Source organism: Anabrus simplex, chromosome 1, assembly GCF_040414725.1.
Source record: "Anabrus simplex isolate iqAnaSimp1 chromosome 1, ASM4041472v1, whole genome shotgun sequence".
NCBI lineage: Eukaryota > Metazoa > Arthropoda > Insecta > Orthoptera > Tettigoniidae > Anabrus > Anabrus simplex.
Genome location: NC_090265.1, coordinates 1,631,613,675 through 1,631,638,759, shown reverse-complemented (window position 1 = coordinate 1,631,638,759; position 25,085 = coordinate 1,631,613,675). Strand labels below are relative to the sequence as shown.

At 38.4% G+C, this 25,085-nt stretch overlaps 1 protein-coding gene across 1 annotated transcript in view; it reads right to left on the bottom strand.

The window, feature by feature from the left end:
* The window catches only part of LOC136863227 (serine-rich adhesin for platelets), a 367,265-nt gene that overhangs the window by 288,101 nt on the left and 54,079 nt on the right, over nucleotides 1-25,085 (bottom strand). The window contains exon 3 of the mRNA XM_067139599.2: nucleotides 1,658-1,846. Coding sequence (XP_066995700.2) covers nucleotides 1,658-1,830 — 173 coding nt within the window. The 5' untranslated portion in view covers nucleotides 1,831-1,846. The remainder of the gene's footprint in view (nucleotides 1-1,657; nucleotides 1,847-25,085) is intronic.

Here is a 25,085-nt window from a genome sequence, read left to right as displayed (position 1 = left end):
TTTTACATTCACTGTTATTAGTGTTAAGTAAATGTGTGACAATTCATAAAAGCACTTTACTTAGGCCACATGTCCGTACCATTATCTGTAGTAATATATCTTATTATTATTATTATTATTATTTTATGTAACCGATAATCACACTATCATAAGCGACGGAACCTCATATTTTGCGTGAAATCCAAACCACCGGACATGACTTCCACGTCGAAAATCACAGATGCATTAATCGGCACTCGAACCCAGTCCGTCTTGATGGTTGCAAGCAGTTTGACCGCTGCGCAATTACATCCCTTATTTATTATTACTTGCTGAGATATTAAATATACATTTTGTCATTCAGTGATAATACTTGATGCTGAGTTAAAGATTTATTAGGCCCTCATGCCATGTCGCCATAGCGCAGATTTGCGTGTGTAATCCTGCGACGCTGTCAAGTAAACACGTGATGATCGCTTTTAAATATATTATGCAGATATTACGCAACTTACACATTTTTTTTTCACAAAATGTACATTTGTCCTTCTTGTGAACAATATATTTACATTACTGATAAAAGTTACCACAATTAGCAGAATTTAGAAGAAACGTAAAGGTATGCGAAATTAAAAGTCTGTTCCATGTAAATACCGATCGTTACATTTAAAAGTTTATGAAATTGCATACATCAGGTTTATAACAATGAAATTTGCGGGCCTTATTAAGTATAATCTAGACGTTATTATGCATAAATCTCAATTTTTTTAGGTGGTAAGTTTCATATATATGTTAAAAAAGAAATGTACAAATGTAAACACGCGACGCCTGGAATTGGCCATATCTAGGTGGGAATGAAGGAAAAACATGGTAGCACAAGATCTTAGAGGTCAACACTAATTAGGAACTAATATTTAGAGGCCCCATGAAGAAAAGAAGAAGATTAGAATTATACTTATTTCATTTTTGTGATATTTAGCTATATTGTTGATGGTTCATTCATACTTGGATTTTCCGTTTTCCCGTGTTGTACGTATTTTACCCAGGGTCCCTCCAAAAACGGAGAATCGAGGTTCCACTGTATATCATTTTGAACTTACAAGCAGCAAATCAGAAGCAATGCAACAGGATCCCTCAAAAAACTGCATTGAAGTGAATGGTGCCACCTCTTCTCACACTGCAGCCTTATACTACAGACAGCTATGTATCCAGTCATGCTCTTTGAAATGTTAGTTTTCCGGATGGATGATGAGCAGACCTAATTCCACTGAAATAAGCATTTTCTACGTTAGGCATTTCAAATTTCCGTATTAAACCTGGCACTTGGCAGGGAGAGGAGGGTGATAACGTAGTTTTGTAGGTTAACTCCAACTTGCATTCCAGGCAGATTCTGTTATTAGGATGTACTGTAGCTGTTCAAACTGATGTGATTTGACTAATGAAACTGTGCCCTTACAGTAACAAAACATACACTACCCATTCCTGTTCATGTTTAGTCTAATTTCTGTTGAATATAGTACTGCACGTTCAGCCTATTCTTCTATTGTTATTTTTTCTTCAATTTTTTTGTAAAAAAGCACTAGGCAGTAGTGAGGGCAAATTTCGAGGGCTGTAGTAATAGGTCATTCTGAATCAGAGAGACAGAAAGTTTTGAAAGGGAGAAGATAGTTCACATACTTACAATTTATCTTCTTCAAAAAATTGCACAGCAGCAATGGGTCGTTTCCTAAAGCTCTCAAGGATTTCTTCGTCCAGGTTATTAATATCTCGAACCTTCCCAGGCCACCAGCAAGATCCTAGTTTGACCCACACTATGTCCCCCTCAAGGTATGAGACCTCAGTCTGCTCACACATTGTATCTGTTTTCTACCTGAAACAAAAAATACATTAGCAAAACATTGTATAGTTGATACAATGAACAACAAATATGATGATCGATCAAGGCTTGACGATTCATTACAATGAGAAGCGTTCCACCAACGCAGATTGGCTTTATTTGAGGTTTCGTCAAATATGACGATTCATCAGAATTATATTTAGGTTTCCATGACAGATTAATGTATGTTGGTCTTTCTGATTCGCTCGTAAAACAAAAGAGGGTTAGAAAGCAATAGAATTCAGTTCCCGTGAGTTATGTAATGTTTCTCCATTGAATTAACTCTTATCTAAAAGTTAGTATTTAATATTGTTTTGATTAACTACTAAAAAGAAATGGACAACAAAGAAACATTTTTTTAAAAAAGGGGGAGAGAATTTGTCCAAAGACAAGGCATTAATGGTAAGGTTAGTTGCTGAAAAGAGCTTGGGAACAATTAACAGACATGTTTAATGCTAGAGATTTTGTTTAAAAAAAGATCTATGAAGCAGCTGGTCATTTTATGACAATTTTCAGCGCAGGTCGAAACAACAGAAGGTCCAGGATAAGATCAACATGCATAAAAAGGGAGGTGGAGCAGCTGAAACTTCATCATTAGATTAAACCTCTTCCCAATTATTATCTATTATCTGTGAGCAAGTGGAGCCCATATATAGATCAAATAGATAACACTGGTCACGAACGATGCGGTGGACATAAAACAAGTACGACACATAACCTCTATGTTGGAGATCGCACCTCATGAAGAATCAGTGACGTCAGCTGTTTCTCTGATTCCTGTTTCTACCGAGCAAGTACTGATATCGCAGCCGAAACCAGTGTCAACCACTTCAAGGAATATGTGGAGTGCAAGGAACAGGCCCAATTTAAATAAAGTGAAAAAGACCGAAGCTGCCAAAGCATGTGAGAAACTTTCCGAAATGTCTGAAGAAAGATGAAAACTATGCAACCTATAGTTGAAGAACTTAAAAGAAAAACATGATTCAGAAATGCGGCACCTTGAAATGCAGAGAGAAACTGAACACATGAAACAAGAAAATGAAAAGCTTAAAACATCTGTGTTGCAAGCAAAACTTGCCCCAAGTATTTGAATAAGTAATTATTTATTAATAATGTAGTATCGGTAGTATTTAAACTATTTTTTAAAATTTCTCTCTTGTCGCATACAAGGGATCATTCTAAGTGCTATAGAACAATACTTCTGCATCTTTGCATTATGTGACAAAATACATATCGGTAAAAGTGAACTGACTAACAAAACTTACACTGATGTACACACAATTTAAATTGCCAGTAAATTGAAAGCAAATGAGTTAAAATGTAATAAAAATAAGTTCATATCATTGTGTAAGAATATTTCATTAATTTTTCATGTTTGCAAATTTGTTTAACTGGACTACTTTCTTAGAGGAAATGAGTTTCGACAATCCTTTCATGAACAGCAGCAGGCGCACCGCCACAAAGAACATCTACGACGGGGACAGGTACCGCATAAAATATAAGATAATTTCTTTCATGTGCTCTTTTCCCTTGCAAATACTCACGAGGCACTTGATCCTCGGGGGGATCCTCCTCACAAGTTTGTGTTGCAATACTGTGAAGAACAGCAGTGGCTACTATGATGGTTAATGCAGTTCTTACTTTTGTTCTTAATCCTAAAGGAAACCTCCTTTTCCACACCCCCATACTGTCTCTCTACAGTATTTCTTGTCTCCACATGAGCTTTGTTGTTTTTCTTGACCTTCAGTCTTTGGATTCAAAAAGGGAATTAGAAGATAGGGGGCTAAACGGTAACCATTATCACCCAATAAATGCCCTTCTGGTATTCTTCCTGTTTCGAACATCATTCTGATTTCTGAGTTATCAAAAATGAAGCTATCGTGTACCGAGCTAGGCCACCGTGCAACTACATTTCTAATCAGTAGATTCGCAGCTGAAATTGTCTGAAAGTTAATGGAAAAATATTGTTTTCTGTTGCGAAACATTTCCGCATTATGACCACCAGGAGACTGTATTGTTACATGAGTACAGTCCATTGCCTCCATTTCTCCCGGAAAATTACATATACGGTAAAATTCCTGAATAACAGCACGTACTTCATCTGTGCTAGGAAAACAAACATAGCGATGTCTTAAATAGGCGATTGCCTCAGACACATACTTGATATATCTACGTATTGTAGCTTTTGAAACTCCATTTGTATCTCTAATTACTATTTGAAAAGAGCCGGTAGCATAAAAACACAGTGTCAGAAGCAATTGCTGGATAGGAGTGAGGGGTCTATTCCTATTAGTGGGATATTCAGTCTTGCTTTAATTTGTTCTAATAATTTCAAAGTAACTTGTTTAGAAAGCCCGTACCACATAATAAATTTTGAATTGTCCATCGTGTGGAAATGGCCATTTCGTCCCACAATTACTCGTTCAGGTCCAAGATTCTCCAACAGTTCTCTATATATATATATATATATATATATAATCTCAGCGTCAAAATTCTCCCCCATTTTGAACTACGAGCTTTAACATATAAATGAGCACAATAATAATTGAGAAGAAAACTCTTTTTTCTCTTAAAGCTCTCATGTTCTCAAATAAAATGGAGAGAAAAAAATAGAACGATACATAATTAGGGAGTAGATTTCTCTGTGGAAGGTTTCGTCCACAAATACGTGATCCAGCTGCCATTCCCCTCTTCTCCAATCAGCATGTTTCCAAGTTTTAAGTTTGTTGGGCCTCCTTTTGAAGTTTTCATAACCCTTACTCCAGGTTTCCCATTGTAAATTCTGTAGCCTTGAGATTCGAATGGTTCTTCTGTAGTATTTCTCATCTCCTGGAGTCCTGCTACTAAAATTTTCTGTTTATCTAATTCGTCCGTCAAGTTCTTTAGTTTTCCTGCTTTAAGTAGAGAATTCATATTATAAGTTGCAATGTAGTTGATCTGATCTTGTTTGATCTTGTTCTTATGTGCTGGCATAGGAATGGGTGATTGCCAACGCTCCAACTCGATGTCTTCAAGGTGACTACCCACCGAATCTGATGTAGCCTTCTCCTGTTTTCTTGGACAGGACGGTGGAATTTTTTTCCTAAAAGACCTTTCCATGGTAGTTAACCTTGGGTGGAGCAAGCTCCGATTTACAACTACGGTTGTTAACAGCAGAGGGAGTACCCCAGATGTTCAAGGTTTTGGGTTGGCATTTCCTCCTAACCCAATGAGGTTGGCTGATTGCAGTGGTTTCCCACTGGGCGATGGGGTCGCCACGTCCCTACAATGTTAAAGTATTAAGAATAGTAGATATAGGTTCAGAACATTACATAATCAAAATAAAAATTAAGTTCACACCACTAAAAAAAGAAACCGAAACACAATAAACGAAAGAGAAACTTTGATCCACACCAGTTAATTAGGAATGATAAATATAGAGAAGTTACACAGAACATAAAAGTGACAGATAATTTAGAAGAACTGATTCCAATTCTCAGGCAACAAGCTGAAAATTTAGCCCCATTGAACACACATAAAAGACATGCCTGGTGGACCTCAGAATGTGATGAAATTCATGAAGAAAGACATCAGGCATGGTTAAAATTTCAAACACACAAAACAGAAGAAAGTGCAACCAACCTCAAAAATATCAGGAAAAAGTTCACACAAATTATCAGGCAAACTAAGAGACAATCACAGAAAGATCTAATCAACTCAATAGAAGAAAACTACCACAAAACCAATTCCAGAGACTTTTACAAGAGGTTTGGAAGACAAGTACAAAAATTTGCCCCTCCCACATTAATGCTGAAAAGCGAGAATGGAAAAACGACACATAATGACAAGGAAAATGCCGAAATCTTGGCAAAAGCATTCATTAAACTTTTGAATTGTGAAGAACCCCAGGAACTTTTAGCAATTAATACAGACACACCCATCAAAGCCCCGCCTGAACTCATAAATCCCCCAACAATCCAAGAGGTGGAAACAGCACTCAAAGGGTGGCGTGCACCATCTTGGAGTAAATTACTACGGAAGTAGCGTTTACTAAAGAAGTCCATACTACAGAAGTAAATTACTACGGGAGTTATTTACTCCGGAAGTAACGTCGGAGAGTTGAAGTACAATTTACTCTTTTAGTTACTACTACAGAAGTAGCGTTCGTTACTCGCGGAGTAGTGCTGTGTTCGTGTATCTTCTTTAAAGAAATCCAAATAGATAAGGTTATGTGCGTTAGGAAACGGGGGAAAAACGTAAGCGAAAAAGATAAATGCTTGTTAATAGAGATAATGACGATCTATGCAAAGGATATAAGGTGTAAGAAACACAACATAAAGATGCTGGATAAGAAAGGAAATTCATGGAAAGTCGTGACGAAAGAATTCAATGCTTCGAGTGACGGAAAACGCAGTGAAAAGCAAGTTAAGATTCTGTAGAAGGACTTAAAAGCAAAGCAGAAAGTCATGGACACGCGGGAAAAATTAAAACTGATGGCGGTTTCTTCATACAGATGGCCTACATCCACAGCGAAATTTTCCCATTTTCACACCAGGCAAATGCTGAGTCTGTAGGCCCTACCTTAAGGCCACGGTCGCTTCCCAATCCCTAGGCCTTTCCTGCCCTATCGTTGCCATAAGACCTATCTGTGCCGGTGCGACATTAAGCAAATAAAAAAATAAAAAAACCTCTTCCGATTTCTGAAAAGTTTACCGTTGTCACCGAGAGGGCAATAAATGGGAATATGCGCGCAGTCACAGTCAATTGCACCCACGACGTGTGGAAACCTGCCAACGTGGACAATATCCTTTTATTTTCCGAACGATCATCATCATTTGCAGGCGTACCTCCCTCTTAGCCTCAACTACTGCTTTAACTACGCGATGAAAGATACGGCTAGCAGTTGTGCGGTAAACGTTAATTAGATCACCGGCAACTGTACCGTACTGAAATGTTCCGGTACGAAACACTCGTAGAGCACACAGCAACTGTAATTTTAGAGATACAACAAAATTAAGACAAGAATTCAGCTGTAATTGATCTCCAAGTAGATTTAGAAGGAAAGTAAAGGATTCCTCCCTAAGACCAAAAACGTTCCTGATACTCGCCGTGTTCACATTACACGGCTATCGCCTTTCACGCACTGTAGGCCTACGCACTATTACATTTCCCATCGTTTACTGCGTCGAGATCGTCAATATAATCTAAGTAATCCATAAACACGTTTGAAACTTCTTTCCTCTCATATACGGCACGATATTATCATTAGTCAACATGTCTAAACTTAGCTTACTCCATGCACGACGTGAGAGTAAATTCTAACCTATATTCGTACGTTATTTACTTCTTTAGTAATATACTACAAGATGGTGCTCTTCAACATTTTACTCTTGTAGTAATTTAGTCCAGGAGTATCTGAGAGGACTAAAATACTTCGGAAGTAGAACTTACTCTTGGTTGGTGCACGCCACCCAAAGAGTTGAAAAATTATAAGGCATGCGGAGAAGACCAAGTTTTCGCAGAATATGCCAGTAATACAGTTCGAACATCTTTACACATGGCCCTACAAAAATCTGGATAACAGAAAAGTTCCCCGAACATTGGACCACAGCCATAATCCACCCACTCCACAAAAAAGGAGATAAAAGCAATCCAGATAATTACTCTCTCTTAGACTGCACATACAAGATTTTCTCCAGAATCCTATACAGGAGGATCAGAGAGCAACTAGAGGAAGAATTAGATGAATATCAAGGAGGCTTGAGACCTTGGAGAAGCTGTGCAGAACAAATCATCACTTTAAAATTAGCCATAGCATATTACAAGGAGCAAAACAAACCACTTGCAAAAACCTTCGTGGACTTTAAAAAAGCTTACAACTATATCCATAGACCTTCAATGTTGAAAATTAATCAAATTGATTTAACTCACCTTAACCAACACTAAATCAAAAGTCAAGTTCAGAGGGGAATTCTCTGAGCCATTCATCAGAAAAACAGGCTTAAGACAAGGAGATTGCTTGTCACCACTGCTGTTCAACTGTGCCTTGGAATATATAATGAGGGAATGGTACAAAAGTAACCCAAAGAACATCCAAATTGGAAGACCCAATGATAACATAAGTTTAAATTGCCTAGGTTTTGCAGATGACCTTGCTCTCTTGTCCAACAATATTCAGGAAACCAGACAACAAGTTATATCACTACAGGAAATAGCACAGAAAATTGGTCTTGGAATATCTTTTGAACAGACAGTAATCATGTTTACTGACCCACCACTCATAAACAAAATTGCCATAGGAAACCAAGAAATCAAAATTGTAGATAAATTTAAATATCTGGGAGAAATCATAACATATAACCTCAATGAAAAGCCAGCATGGCATAACAGAATAAATAAAATGACCAGAGCACAATATGTCATCAAGAATACCTACAACAAAAAAGGCCTGTCAATAGCAACAAAATTAAAACATTACAAAACAGTCATTCAACCAGAAATAACGTACGCAAGCGAAACCATCTTCAAAACAACTAACACTGCCACAAATAGACAAAATACTCAAGATAGAGAGAAGAATCATTAGAACATGCATCGACAAATCATACCAAAAAGATGGACACTGGAGAGTAGCTTCTAAAGAAACAGTCTACAAGGAAATAGAACCAGTAATGAGCTCAATCAGGAAGAAACGCATTTCATTTTTTGGACATCTAATCAGGACACCAGAGAACAGGATCATCAGGAGAATAATACAAAAATTATGAAATAGTAAGTGCAACATTAAGTGGATTACAGAAATCAAGGAAGATATGGATGAACAACAAATTACAGTGGAAGACCTAAGAAACAAAACCGACAAAATCAAGAAACTCGCAGACAAACAAACCAGACTGCAAATCAGAATCAACAAACAGACAATAGCAAGGGTGATTTCCGATGAAGAAAGAAGGATAAGATCAGAAAGAATGAAGAAGTACTGGGCTGACAGGAAACAAAAAATTCTTTGTATAAAGTTGGCTAGAGTGGTCCAATAAAGGCCATAAAATGTAAATAAATAAATTAGGGAGTAGACACAGTCTAATCTATATATATATAAAATAAGAGTTTTGTCTGTACATTGCTCAGAATTTGAAAATAATGGTATTTCTGTATCAGTCAAGTCCATAGTAACAAGGGAATGCACTTTTTACTTTTCCGTAATTTCTGTCTGTCTGTATGTATGTACACACATCACGAGAAAACGGCTGAAGAGAATTTAATGAAAATCGGTATGTGAAGTCGGGGGATGAGCCGCTACAATCTAGGCTATAAATCATTTTACTCGCGCTGAGTGAAATAGTAGTTTAGGGGAAGGCCTAAATTTTAATTCTCAAATATGTATATTATTCATGGTCCTATCAATAAATACTACATAACTAAAGATATATAGAATTAAATTTCCGATCATTTATGCCATACATTGTTACCGTACCGGCTTTGATAAGACAGATATTTTTGTTTTTTGCCAAGTCCATATCAACGCCGAGCCACAAGAAAATGGGTTAACAGAATTGAATGAAAGCCAGTATATAGAGTCGGGGAATAAGAAACTATAGTGTAAGTTATAAATAATTTTATTCACTATGTATGAAATTGTAGTTTAGGGGAAGTAACCTAAAATTCCATTTTTAAATACCTATGTTATTGATCCTATCGAAAAGTACTACATAACAAAAGTTACAGAGAATACAATTTCCGACCATTTATATTTTATTCAGTTTTACCGTTCTGACTTTGATAAGAGTGGTATTTCAGAGTTAGAAGAAAACTACATTGACCATTGTTTGTTGTGAAGTTCTTTGTCTCTTATGCTGCCGCTCGACTCCGATAGACGGGATTACTGCTGCGTACCGAGTATAACAGCCTGACTGAATATTAACGGGAAATAGCTGGGGAGTTAGAAAACGTTCTTCTTTAGCATGCCATTGCTCTGTTTCATACATTTTCTGACACCGTATTGCTGGTACATGACAGACTAGTTCATCATAGTACTCCAGCTATTCGATCCCTACTCTGACGCGCAGTTTTGAATGAGCAGTGTGCACACATAAGGCAGAGGCTCACTTGGTAGTAGTAGTAGTAGTAGTAGTAGTAGTAGTAGTAGTAGTATGACCTGTCTAGAATTACAATTTAGGCCTATTCCGAATTATAGCACCACAATTCACTAAATAACAAAATTCAACCCTGAAAAGAGCCGTTTCTTAAGAAAAGCTTCTTCCTCTTCACTTTTATTAAATTCTACATTCATTTTATTCCCAGTTAGCAGTGAAGACGGGGTTTCTCCTCTGGCTTGGAGGAAAAATTTGCCTCCCAGTCAGATTCTTTCGCCGCCTTTGTAGTGAACTGAGATTTTCCGACTCATCGGGTAATTAAAATTAAAAATTAAATAATTGAAGTTCAACCAATTCAATACATAAAAGAAAGAAATGTAGTAATTACATTCTTATTTAAATGGGACCGGTTTCGACCGTAGTCCAGGTCATCGTCAGCCGTAAAAACAAGTAGGCGAAATCACACAATGTTTATGAATATTGGAGAAATGAGTCAGTTTCACACTCTGTCAGGCACAATGAAATTTTTATCATCGGGTAATCCTAGAAAACAGATTAGTAAAAGGGCATAGTTTTTGCCCTGGGAGTCTCCACTATTCGACACCCCCACTCGGCCGAAGTAAAACGAAGTGTGTTCACAAGGATCACGGCTGTCTGCGGCTTGGTCATTCCAGCTGTGGAACTTTGGACTGTTAGATCGGCAGCGTAGTACTGTTGGTTAAAAGTGAGAAAATGTGTGGTTTTTCATTTGATCGAGTATGTCATATTAATATATAAGTAATAATAATAACAACGTAAACGTTTCCACCTTTTCAATACTAAAATATATTCACAAAATTATAAATTACACGGTACTAGTTTCGACCCATCTAGGGGTCATCATCAGCCGTATTGGAGCAAAGATCACTTTCGGCGATGGGTCGAAACTAGTACCGTGTAATTTATAATTTTGTGAATATATTTTAGTATTGAAAAGGTGGAAACGTTTACGTTGTTATTATTACTTATATATTATTCTCAGTTCAATACGGACCAAAAACATGAAATTCATAACCATTAATGTCATATTAATGCATTGTTTTTAATTGCGTCATCCTTACTGACATCATTGTAATGACCTATGTTCATTTAATTTTGGGAAAACTACTAAGACAATCTTTCTGAGGATGTAAAAAGGCAGGTGGAGAGTGTCCGCCAGTATAATGAAAACTACCCAACCTGATTGTGACTGATGTAGGCAAGGGGGCCTACCATTACAATGAAAATTCACTAACCCAGTCTTCATATGAGGGAGGACGTTTGGTGATTTAACCGTCGCGTTCCTAGGGTAACGTTAAGAGCTATGTAATTTAATACAATCTTGCTCACAATGTATACACTACCTAACCTAGAATTTTGTATACAATGTGGAATTCCGTAGAGAAGCACGGGTACATCAGCTAGTGTCCACAATAAAACTATCGTATTGCTCCACTTTAAAAAGGCACTATTTAATAGCACTCCAAATGATGACTATTCTCACTTCACATGTATAACAAACCCGTTATCATGAAGCCATTGCACTGTACTTCAATTCATCGTACACTAGCACTGCTTGTATCGTCGATGCACAATACCGAAGTAATAATCATCCGATAATATAGATGTTGATTCCCATAGGGAACTTGAAATATTTGTCCCGAATGAGTAAATTTATAACACCAATATAAATGGTCCGTTATTGGACATTATAAATTATCCAGCTAACCCATTCCTGGTTGCCAGCATTTCGCCCCAGTGTGCTAAGTTGGCTCATCAACGTAAAAAGTAGATTTGACGGACCATCAACTGATGAGCCCAACTTAGCACATTGGGGCGAAACGCTGGCAACCAGGAATGAGTTAGCTGGAAAATTTATAATGTCCAATAACGGACCATTTATATTGGTAATAATCATCCTCCGTTGGAGCTATAGTCATAAAGTTTGCTGTTGAGATATGCGATATGCAGCGGGCCTTTTCTTGACTTCACTTGTGGAGTTCTAGCTCACCTCGACTTAACGGCAGCAACGTTGCTAGTTATTTATTTCACCCGATCACACTTCCTTGAATTTATATCAAGTCTGTGACCGTTCGTCAGCTTGACAGGAGTAGATATGTCTAAATTGCAATGAACATATCCGTATGTTTACAGCATGGTAGCCATTTTAATTAACTTGAGGATCGTCAAGTGAGTTGACGAACAAAAAACCAATCTTCAAAGTTGAGGAACGATTTGATGATCATTAGTGAAAATGGATGTTGGAGAAACGTTAAAAGTGGATTTGACGGACCATCAAATATTTGACGATCGTCACTTCCCTTGATGAAGGTTGGTGAAACCGGGCATACCTCTTCTTGTAGGTCCACACAAATATCTCAGCACCTTCATCTCTGCATCAGGTATCTTTTGCAGCAGCCCTGTTGACAGGCCAGGTTTCTGCTCCATAAATGAGTGCTGGTCTCACAACTACTTTGTGAATTTTTCCTTTCAATTTGGCTGGAATCCTCTTGTCAAACATTATGCAGGAAGCCCTTCTTCAAGCATTCCACACAGACTTGATTCTGTTCGAGATTTGACTTCCAGGATCACTTTTGCCATTTACGGTAGAGCCAAAGAATTTAAACATTTTCACCGATGGTATGCTCACTCCTTATAAGGTTATAGATTGTTCATGGCTCACACTGCTCTGCCATATCCTGGCCATCTCTATCTGGTTTGCTCTTTGAACGAACTGCTTGCCCTCTGTTACTTGTGTACTCACCGACTTCGGTATCATGACCGACTTCAACTTTTATTGTACAGGTAAATTAGCCCAAGGAGATCACAGATGTCACCTTTGTCGTCCAGTTTGTTCCCGATTTTGTCTATCTAGTTTTACCATGGCTCTTCTTCTAAACTTTTTGTCTTGATGAAGGGTTATGGTGAGCGACAAATGTTTCTACACTTATTTTATTTTAAGATGTACATGCATTTTATCTTGGAGGTTTCCAATGTACTTTATTGCACATATATGTATGGCTTGATTAGGGTAAGGTAACTACTTTTTATTTTTCGATTACTTTCAGGTATTTGAGGTGGGCCTTGTGGATCATCTTTGTTTTATGTTGCCACGTGGCATTGTGGTTGGCCACTATTTCTTACTCTCCGTGGGTATTTATTTGATGGCTCGTCTTGTCTTTCTGTTGCTGCCCATGTAACGTTATTTATATCAGCTATGGTTTTCTTTGTGTCACAACAAGGTATACTGATTTGCGTCTTACTGTAATTGAGTGTCTGTATTTCGCGAATGAGCTCTATTGCACCTTGGATGTGTGTTATGTCGATTTTATTCTGCGGTTCATGTGTGGAAGTCTCTTTGTTCTTATTCATGTACCAAATTGCTCTCCAATGTCCCCGCTATGTCACTGTGTATCGAAAGGGTCTGTACATGGATGGTTTGTGCTGTTTTGGCATTTGAATTTTATATGCGACACATTGATGATGTGATTTGGGCCTCTGATCTGGTGTGGATTTGGCTTCGAATACTCGTGTGAGATGTTAATTACATTTTTGGGGTACTTTTGACCATTGTTATATTTTATGCCTTCCCTGTTTCTTGGACCCCTTTTTAACCTATTGTGCAAGTGTTTGAATGTGAGATATGTAGGACGCATATCATATTGCCTAGTTGTGTCGTTTTTTCTTATTTTTGCATTTTTTGGGCACTGGTATTTCTTTTTTGGGTGTGTATGTTCCCTTAGCAATGCCTCGTTTATCCCTGATACCAGGCGCCATGCTTGCGCGTGCCTCTCTTTCCTTTATCTTTGGTTCAGCCATATTATATCTTTAGTTTTGTTTTTGAGTGCGTTGGAAACCGTTGTTGTGTGGCATCTCATTGAAAGGCCCTGTGTCGTGATCTCTAAAGGTTAACTTCACGTGTCGTTCAGTCAAATATTGAAGGAAGTACTGTGAAATTAATTATTGTACGAGTACAATTTGATGGAAATAAGTCTGACAGAGACATCTGTAACTAATGAAATGTCTTATGGCTTTTAGTGCCAGGATATCCCAGGACGGGTTCGGCTTGCCAAGTGCAGGTCTTTCTATTTGACACCCGTACGTGATCTGCGCGTCATGATGAGGATGAAATGATGAAGACAACACATACACCCAGCCCCCGTGCCATTGGGATTAACCAATTAAGGTGAAAATCCCCGACCCGGCCGGGAATCGAACCCGGGACCCTCTGAACCGAAGGCCAGAACGCTCACCGTTCAGCCAACGAGTCGGACATCTTTAACTAATGTTTTCTTTAAAGACTCATCCTGTTGATATGGATATCAAATAATTAATTACTTTGGGCTGAGCTCTGCATCACGGATTTGTTCTATTTTGTTCCTAAGGTAACAACTTCTTTTGTTATTTTCTGATTAATTGTATTTTATGTACGGTTGAACCTGCTGGCTGGATCACATTATGGGTAGGCACGGTGCTATAATGATAGTGAATAGGTTATTAAGCTTATGTATTGTTTCCATCAGGGCTTGTTTTCTTTTTTATTTTACTTTCTTTCTGATTTTTGTGTGGCCATTTACTATTTTGATATAATTATTATTTAATAAACTCTTTGTTTTCTACTCGGCATTATTATTGTAGGAGTAGGACGGGTAGCCTTTTAAATTTTATCCTTTTGATTGAATAGGCTCAAGTTCAGTTTATGACTTCGCCTCTGGTCATTTTCGACCCGGTCCATGCGAACATGATAGGTAAGTATTTATTTATTGCCCCGTTACCTCTGGATGATTTGAGCTTCTACTGTTTCTTAAAAATAATTTTTTGTTTTCATCTTCCATTATATTTCTGCCTGTGTATGTGTAATGTTTTCTGGCTTTTTATTACTCGGCGCTCATTGTGCCCAGACCTGCAGTGGGCATGCAAGAAGAATAACATGGGGCTGGTCTAACACAACAACATATCGTATTCACCGTAGGAAACTACAGGATCGCAATGGGGTGCACTGCTCAAAACTCTGTGTTACTTACCTCACTCTCATACCACTGTCTTCCAGAACTTTTCTCCAGTCCTCCAGCAACATTTCTACTTCATTTTTCGAGTCTGTGCATAATACCACATCACTGGCAAAAGTCATCGTCCATGGTGCTTCCTTCCTTACTGGCTCTGTTAGCACATCCATTACAATATTGAATAATAAATGGGTTAGTGCTAATCCCTCATGAACTACAACCTTTACTGGAAAATCCTCTGCGACTCCTGATGCATATTTAACATTTGTTGAACTGTTCCTGTATATATCTTGGCTGGATTAAACCCATCATTTCTAATTTATAATTTCAGATACCTGAATAGGTTATGTATGGGCAGTACTAGAAGAAGAAGAAGAAGAAGAACAAGCTATAGAAAATTCCACACATGTATTTTTCGCTCTGTCAGATTCAAGATGTGACACAGAAGAGGATTGTACTGATGAGGATACTGGATGTAGTCATCAGCTGAAAGCACAAGCGAAAGCCGAAGAAGTGACAAGCAGCAGTATACACTGACTTAGCAAATGTCATGGGATAGTCACCTAATAGCATGTGGGGCCTCCTCTGGCCCTGCGAACTGCAGTGAGACGCCGTGGAAGTGAGTCGACAAGTCCTTGGACGCAGCTGACACCAAATCGTTTGCAGAGCGGCCGCCAATGCTGGTCCGTGGCACGGAGCCTGCGTTCCAGGACATCCCAGATATGCTCGATAGGGTTCATATCGGAGTTCCTGGGTGGCCATGGCAGTCGTTGGACCTCCGCTGCATGTTCCTGGAACCATTCCCGGGTGACGTGGGAGCAATGCGGCAGCGTGTTATCATCTTGAAACACCGCAGAACCGTCTGGGCGCTGGAAGGCCAAAAATGGGTGGAGATGGTCTCTGAGCAGCTCAACATACCGCGTACCATTCAAAGTTTCTTCCAGAACAACTAGAGGGCCCATTCCATACCGGGAAAATGCACCCCAGACCATAACAGAGACACCAGCGCCCTGGACCACACCTTCGAGGCAGGCGGGATCCATCGTTTCATGTGGTCTGCGCCATACATGGTGCCTCCCATCGGCATGGTGCAGTTGAAATCGTGATTCGTCCGACCATATCACATTACGCCATTTTTCCAGGGTCCATCCCTGGTGACTGGCGACAAATGCGCATCGTAGTGCCCGATGACATTGGGTTAACAGTGGCACCCGTGTGCGGTGCCGGCTCCCATACCCCATAGAACCCATGTTCCTACGGATTGCCCACTGGGAGACGTGTCTAGCACGGCCTGTGTTGAATTGAGCCATGATTTGTTGCACAGTTGCCCGTCTGTCACTATTGACAATCCGTCTCAGATGTCGCCGGTCACGGTCATCGAGGGTGGCTGGACAGCCGGTCATTCGTCTGTTGTGGACAGTTACACCCGCATTCAACCATTCACGATACACCCTGGACACGGTTGATCGTGTGAAGCCGAATTCCCGCACCACTTCCGAAATCGCACTTCCCATCCGACAGGCACCGACCACCATATCCCGTTCGAACAGTGTCAGCACACGACGACGTTCCACGTTACACCTGTCACATTCACAGCCACTGTTCACAAGGTCTCCTATACAATTGTCGCTGGCATGGGGGCGAGTGGTGCGCAGACAACACACCTGCGCATCAGTGCTCTGCTATCCCATGCCATTTGCTCAGTCAGTGTATCTCCAATGAAAGATAGTGGCTTCATGGGGAATAATATCATGCAGTGTAAATTTTGAAGACCAGAGAAGATAACCAGAACCTGGAGTAACACTGATATCCCCAAAAATACAAAACTGAAAAGAAAACTGAGTGATTCAGGTCTAGTTATTCACCAGCCTTATCCTTTCCACAGGTCAATGTCACTATTACAGTTATTTGAACTAATTTTTTCGAAATTAATTTTACACATTGTTCAGCAAATTCCTGTACATATCTTGGATATGCAGTGCAGAAGTAGAGACCACACTTCTGAGTATCTCCAGAAGAACTGAAGACTTTCTTTGGCATCTTGATACTCAGTGGATACGTTGGAGTGCCTTGAAGAAGAATGAACTGGGAGGAAAATTGATAGCAGGAACGAAGCAGTTGTGCTACGAGAAGAAACTGATTTGAAGAAATTGTGTGTAATGTTCCTCTGAACGACCACTCCATGATGGACACAAATGACAGGCTGTTTAAGTCACTTTCAGGAATATGCTATTTGGGAGTCGAAGCTATCATACCATACATTGGACCCCATAGCTTGAAACAATTCATTCGTGGTAAGTCAATACAATTTTGCTACAAAGTAAGGTCAAGTTAGGATACCTTGTTGATTTTAAGGTCTACCAAGGTTCAAAAGGGCCCCAGAATAAGTATAGAGAAGATCTTGGACTGGGCAGTGCAATTTTTCTACAGATCAGTCAAAACCTACCAATGGATGAACGTGGCCATGTGAAACCACATCATTTATAACAGACAATTACTTTATGACACTGGATGTTACGAATTAGTTCACCAAACTCGGAATCGGCATTACAGGAACACTGTACAGCACAGCAAGTGCACAGAGGATTATCCCTCGAAAACTATCCAAGATTTGTACAAACAAACCAAATAAAGATTTATTCATATGACATAAAATTTGATAGAAGTTCCAATATTGTAGTCTGTCTGCTGTTGGCATGACAATTCAGTACTAACAACCGTGTCCAACTGAGAAAGTTTAGCCTCAAACTAGTTACAGAGATATTAAAAAAAGAGGAGAATGACTGTCAATCTCAACTGATCAAGAATAATACTTCTGAAATGGCAGGAAGAGACCAGATGGACCAGAATATTAGTTACTACAGAACGAACATAAGATCCAAAAAATGGTGGTGGCCCATTTTTTGTGGGGATAATATGCTACTGTCCAAAATACATGGATTCTCTACAGATCTCCTGGAAATGAAAATATGAATCTCCGTGGCTTTCAAAGATGTGTTGCAAGAGCTTCCAATGGTTTTTTTAACAAAATTGTTAATATTTCCCTCGTTATTTATTGTAGGATCAATTTATACTATGTATTAGATAAGAAATTTTATTTTTTGACAACTCTTATTATGTAACATTCATTGACAGGATCAGATTTATTGGAGATACTGTATTTGAGAAATGTTAATTTCACTCGACATGAATAGAACTATTTCTATCCTGAATTATAGTGCCTTCTCCTCAAGCCCCATGAGAATAAATATGTATGTGATGATTTAATAATCTCTCACATAATTTAGTATTGAATAGGTAAATCCTAATATCTTGTTTCATTACTTTGTGAATCTCCATTCAATATGGACCTAAAATGAAAAATTTTTGACGTTAAATAAGGAAATGACAAGACACGCAAATACCATTGTGTTACCATACTGGCCAAATTACACAAAAAACTCATATAGATTCACTCCACTATTGAATGGGTTAATGAACTGCAAATAAAATGTAAGAATTTGATCTTAGAAAAAACATAGTTTTAAAATGACATATGCTAAATCCAAAGAACAATATGTTTAGCTAAGAAAAGTGTGAAACTGTCTTGTTTGCTTGAAATGAGATCACATGTTATATTCTTACAGCCAAATAATATTGTTACGAATAAAACTCCATCCCTTTCATTACTTTAATTTATTTCACGATGACCCAATCAATGTATTTAAAGTTAAAAACTTCATCACTGATCCGTATTGAACTAATAATTACAATGCTAAAAAGAGAAAGATGTTCCACCTATTCAATACAATAATACTGTTGCACGAATTAATGTAGCAACATATTAAATATGTTATGGGACCGGTTTCGACATATGTCAGCCAACAAAAAAAATGGCAAGAAGTCAACAAAATTGTAACACTTATGACACTTTTCTTGAATTAAAAATAGAAGTTCATGTAGAGGTACTTGAGCTCTCTTGCTGTAGATCTTGAGGTTAAAAAAGTGATGCAGTATAAGTCACAATTGTTGTTATTCAAGGAATAAAATTTGTTGCTAGGTAACAAATGATATGATTTTGTTTTAGTACTTCAAAAGGTGAATAGTGGTATATATAAAAACTCTTAGAATATGAGACTATTAGTACTGATATGGATTTTATGAGATCTAAGGAGAAGAAAATAAATTAAAAATAAGAAATAGAAAAGTGTATTTAAACAACTACAAGTCTCTCTCTCTTCCTTACAGCACATCAGGCAGTCCGACCTGTTGCTATACCTGGGGACCCTTAATCCTTACTTTCATACACCTCATACAGCAGCTGTGTAGGCCGCTGGATCTGAACACAGGGCTATAGGCCACTCGACACACGATGACTGTTCATTGGTTCCACTCCACAGACAGTACAGTAATTAACATACTCACTTGCAGTGAACAACTAAATAGCCCAACAGTATTCAACAGCAAGACGATACTCACAACAGCGAACATTAATATCTTAACACAGGTCCATTTACCCTCACACTCATGATAGCGGCTTCCCTCGCTGACTCACGCCGAGCCTCAGTCAACAGAAATACACGAACACACAGTACAGTCTTCCAATCTGTCGTCTCCAGCCCACCCACTCACTGGGCTCTCCGACACCACCACAACAACAACAGCTGCTAATAGGTTAATAGAAAGAACTCCAGCATATACTTCGCAATCTTCACATGTATGGAAGATCCTTAATAAGAAATTATATGGTTTTTAGCGCCAGGAGTGTCCGAGGACAAGTTTGGCTCTCCAGATGCAGTTTTGATTTGACACCCATAGGTGACCTGCGCATCGTGATGAGGATGAAATGAAGAAGATGGAATGTACACCCAGCCCCCGTACCAACGGAATTAACCAATTATGGTTAAAATTACCGACTTTGCCGGGAATCAAACCCAGGACCTGTGACCAAAGGCTAGCACGTTAACCATTTAGCCATGGAGCCAGACTCCTTTATAAGATAAAACTGGAATGAAAATTTTATATTTTATAATATGTAACTGTGCAGTCTATGGAAGCTAAATAAATAAATAAATGAATGTCTAGAACCACAGCTACACACAAAAGAAGGGATTATACACAGTGATGGCAACAGTGGTGCAATTCAAAATCATGAACATGTAATTCACTATCCAAACTGCCCTATGGAAACCCAACTTGAGGACACCATTACAGCCAGTAAAAAAACAAAAACAAATGTGGCTGCTTAATACTGGAGTGCTTTAGCATTTGAGGATATTTTGATATGATCACCATCACCATTTCAATTACATCATCTTGAGTGTCTTTGGGCATATCTGCCTCCATAGGCTAGACAGGAGCAGCACACACACTCCACTGCCTTGGATTTCTTACGTTCTATGTAGGTTCTCTTACGCTTAGCTTTGGATATATGGGGCTTGTTCAAATCCTTTTACTTACTGTTTTTTCCTCTTTCCTTCTCTGGAAATCAGGAAAGTAATTTCAATATAAGGAATTCCACCTTTTCAAAACATACAAAACTGTTGCACTTATTATTTTTTTATTTTTGCTATTTGCTTTATGTCGCACCGACACAGATAGGTCTTTTTTTGCTAGGGGCTTTACGTCGTGTTGACACAGATAGGTCTTATGGCGACGATGGGATAGGAAAGGCCTAGGAGTTGGAAGGAAGCGGCCGTGGCCTTAATTAAGGTACAGCCCCAGCATTTGCCTGGTGTGAAACTGGGAAACCATGGAAAATCATCTTCAGGGCTGCCAACAGTGGGGTTCGAACCCACTATCTCCCGGATGCAAGCTCACAGCTGCGCGACCCTAACTGCACGGCCAAATTATACTACAACATTTTTATTATTATGAAGGTACCGGTTTCGACATGTTTTCAATATCATAGTCAGCCTTTCGTAAAACCAAGCAAAAGAATGAATTCACATATAGCAGCAATATACACACACTGGTAAAATTCATGGTGACACACACTGGGAAAATTTGTGTGACAACACACATTTAAAATAGTTTATATAAAATATATGAGGACTGCTACGCATTGGCGGCGTAATAGTCATTATAAGACATAAGTTGAGGCACTTGCTATAAAGTTGAGCTTTGGCATGATAAAGCTTAATGAACATGTTAGAATCTTGATAGGTATCTTATTCATAGTGAAATGTGGCACTGAGGAATAATCTGAGCGCTGTTGGTGGCATAGTCTTCACAGCTTGAGATTGTACTAGCACGTCGAAAGGTGGGTTTCAGTGTACATGTATGTCCTAGGATGATATGTAGAACCGAGGTTGCTCAGTTCAAGCGGAACGTGAAGCCTAAAGAAAAGGGGGGAGCTGATTTTAATGTGGCATTCAATAAAGGGCAAGTCATATGAAGCAAAGATATAGAGAGTTATAGTGTGAGACTCACCTTGCTGCAGCGTGCCAAAAAGCTTACTCTGTGGAGAGGAGTTGACAACTGGAGTTGGTATGTGGGTATAGAGTAGAGGTAGATGGGAGAGGGGAGGAAGGGAAGGGAGGGGCTTGAGGAGGAACCGGCTACAAGGGAGGAGTTGGGGGCGGGTCTGGAGGGCAATGTGGCAGGGACGTATGCCATGAGAGGGTGTTATGTAATGCGTGGAAGATCGAACACTTACTTGAAAACTTAATACCTTGAAAAACCGTAATAAGAAAGTCGTAAAGAACCTTGGGTTCTCAGAAATTTTGTTTAGGTTTAAATTGGGGTTGAAAAACTGATCGAGGTGTATGAAGCAATTATCGGTGACATCTAAGGTCCTGAGAATCTCCAAGTCTTGGACTATAGTGGTAAAATTATGTTTCACATCATGCATATGTTGGCCCACTGCCAAAAACCTATTGTATTTAATAGCATTGGCGTGTTCCATGTACCTAATTTTGAAGTTGCGTCCGGTCTGTCCTATGTACGAGGAACTGCAGTTATTGCAACTAAATTGGTATACCCCTGAGCTCAAGAAGGTGTTATTTTTGTTTATTGTGTTAAAATTATGTATTATTTCCACATTCCTATTACTGGTACGAAAGGATATCTTGATATTATGTTTGTTAAAAATGTTGGTGATACTGCAAAAGTTTTCGTTGAAAGTGAAGGTAGAATATGTAAGAGAGTTGGGTTTTTCTTTTTCTAACGTTGTTTTTAGTCGATGATTGAATTTATTTATTATTCTTTCTATGAAACAGTCATTATATCCATTAAATTTGGCAATGGAATGGATGGTGTCTAATTCTTTCTTTAAATTTGTTTTTGACATTGGTATTTTAAATGCGCAGTCGACCATGCTATTATAAGTAACACACTTTTGTGTGTATGGATGTGTAGAATCCTGCCTCATAGTTGTAGCAGTTTGTGTGGGTTTTCTATATACACTGTGTGTTAGAGAGGATGGGAGCCTGCTTATCGTGAGGTCTAGAAAGTTAATTTGTTCATTGGATTCTGACTCGAGGATGAATTTAATATCTGGATCTATATTGTTGAGGTTGTCAAGAGTAGAGGTAGCACTAGTAATTCTATCGTGTAGTATTACCAAAGTATCATAGACATATCTAGACCAAAACAGAATACTGGCAAAAGAGTCATCGTTGTCAATTATTGTATGTTCTAAAAATCTAGATATATTTCTGCTAAGATCCCGAAACCGGTGAACTCCACTGCCAGTCCACCCTGTTGATAAAGAAGTTATTATTGACTACTAATTTCAGGACCTTCATAAAGTCTTGGATCTCAAGTTTGCTTAGGGAGCTGTATTTAGATTTCTTTCAATGATAGGAATTAACTTTTTGATATTAATACTTGGATACATATTATTAATGTCGAACGAGTGAATGGAATAATGGGGCTGTATTTCAAAGTTATCGAATTTCTTGATCAGCTCTAGTGTTTGTTTTTTCAGATTTATTTGACAAAAAATTGCAGTTGTTCTTTAAGAATTTCTGAATGAACTGTAAATGCCAGTAATTAATAATTGGGCAGATGCGAGCACCAGCCTTGAAGATCTTAGGGAAAGCTTTAGTGGCGGGCAGAGCAGAATTCATATTGTAAGTTTTGCTTTTTCCTGATCAGTGAAAGGAAAGGAGTTTTTTTATGGTTTGTTTCAAATGCATTGGATTTGGTGGGTAGGATCTTTCTTAACTATAGAAAAGGAACTATTGTTAAAAAAAAGTGTTTTATTTAAGCACTTGTCTTTGTCCATAATGACAGTCGTATTCTCTTTGTCCGCTGTTGTGATGATGAGGCTATATCCTTGATTTTCTTTTTAAGCTTAAGGACCTGTACCTGTTCGACGAAAGCACTTCTATTATTCTTATGATTAGGGGTTGTCGTTTTATTTTCGGAGGTATATATTTTACTCAATTTCCTTTTTACGACTGGTCTTACTTCCTCTTGTAAATCTAAAGGCATTTTATTAACCCTAGTACTGCTGCCGGATTTTAGCTCAAATGCTGAGGTTCAAGTTACTGCATTACAGACATTTAAAATATATATATATATATTTATTTGTGACCACAAATAAATATATATATTTGTGACCACAAATAAATCATAATATACATATATTGTATATCATTTTAAAGCTTAGAAATTGCTCTAAACATTGACGCAAGAAACAAGAAGATTAAATTAATAATAACGAGTGATACTGTAAAAAATATATAAACAAGTTTTACCAATTACAAAAATGTTTAAAAATCCTGGCCTTAAAGTGGCTGAAATAATAGGTTGATGTGACTGAAAATATTATTAATGTAACTTTTGCACTATAAGCGTACGATGGAGATCCACAACATTAATTTTAGGCCATTAGTTCCCTTTTGAAATAATAAAAGATTTACCTCAACATTTTTCAGGAATAACAGCATGGTGGACTAAGGTCTTCACACTCTTTTCTTTTTGGTGTTGTAATCCAAGTCCTTGTAACAGTTCACACATACACCAACACCACATCCAAAGCAGCCATAGTTGGACCTTTTCACTTTTTCATTCCCAGGAGAATTGCATGCAACACACCTGCGTTGACGATTGTTGGGAAGTTTCTCTATAGTGTGAGAGAAGCTGGTGGAAGCTGGCAAGTTTTGAACTTCTTCAGCACCACAGAGAGACTCCACAATTTTTACAATGAAGTCATACCTTGATATTAGTTTATCTTCATTTGTATTCTGTACATATAGAATACAGGCATTGAGGATGGCCATGTCAACAATATGAAAAAAATGTTTGTACCAGTTCCTATGACTAGCTTGTTCAGCTGACACGTGATCAATTTTCTGATCAGACACATCAATGCCCCTCATCCCCTTCGTATACTCTGTCACTACAACTGGCATAACCATTTCCCTCCACTTCGAAGATCTACATTTCACCTTGTGATTGATAGCTGGGCATGCAGTAGAGAGAACTGATAACTTTTTCTGAGATTCTTTCTCTCCCCATGCAGTGAACAGTAGTGGGCCACTTCTTTTATATACAGTTTGTTCAGGCTCTAATTTTAAAAAGTTTATTCCTGGAGAAAGAGTTTTTCTATTACTGCGAATAGTACCGATGAAGAGTGTTCTTTTCCCAAAGAGCTAATGCCAGGTCAACCGAAGTATACCAGTTGTCCACAACAATATGGTACTCCTTCCCAAATATACTTCCAATACAGTTCAGTAAACTGAAAACTACAACAAACCCCAATCCTTTACCACTTGGTGCAGAACCTACAGACTTTACGGGTGAATAAACACTGAACTGGTTCACACACCTTGAAAAGTTTAATTCCCCACTGGTGGTGATGCTTGTTTGGCAGATACTGAATCAGATGAGTTCTGTTTTTAGTACCAACTAATGTCCCATCAATACTGAGTGTTTTCCCTGGAACATAATGATTTTTGAAACAAGAATTGAAGTGGTCAATGGTTGGCCTAACCTTGAGGAGGGGATCATAGTCCGGGTCACCTGGTTTCTTGCTGCATGTGTTGTCCACAATATGGAAAAATCTGTTTATTGGTAAGAATGTATCCTTTGCCATCACTTTTCTAAAGAAGGGTGTGTCTTGACTAGAGCGCTGAGTTGACCAATAACTTGACAGGTTCTTTTTCTTCACAAGACCCATATTTATGACTAGGCCAAAAAAATGTTTTA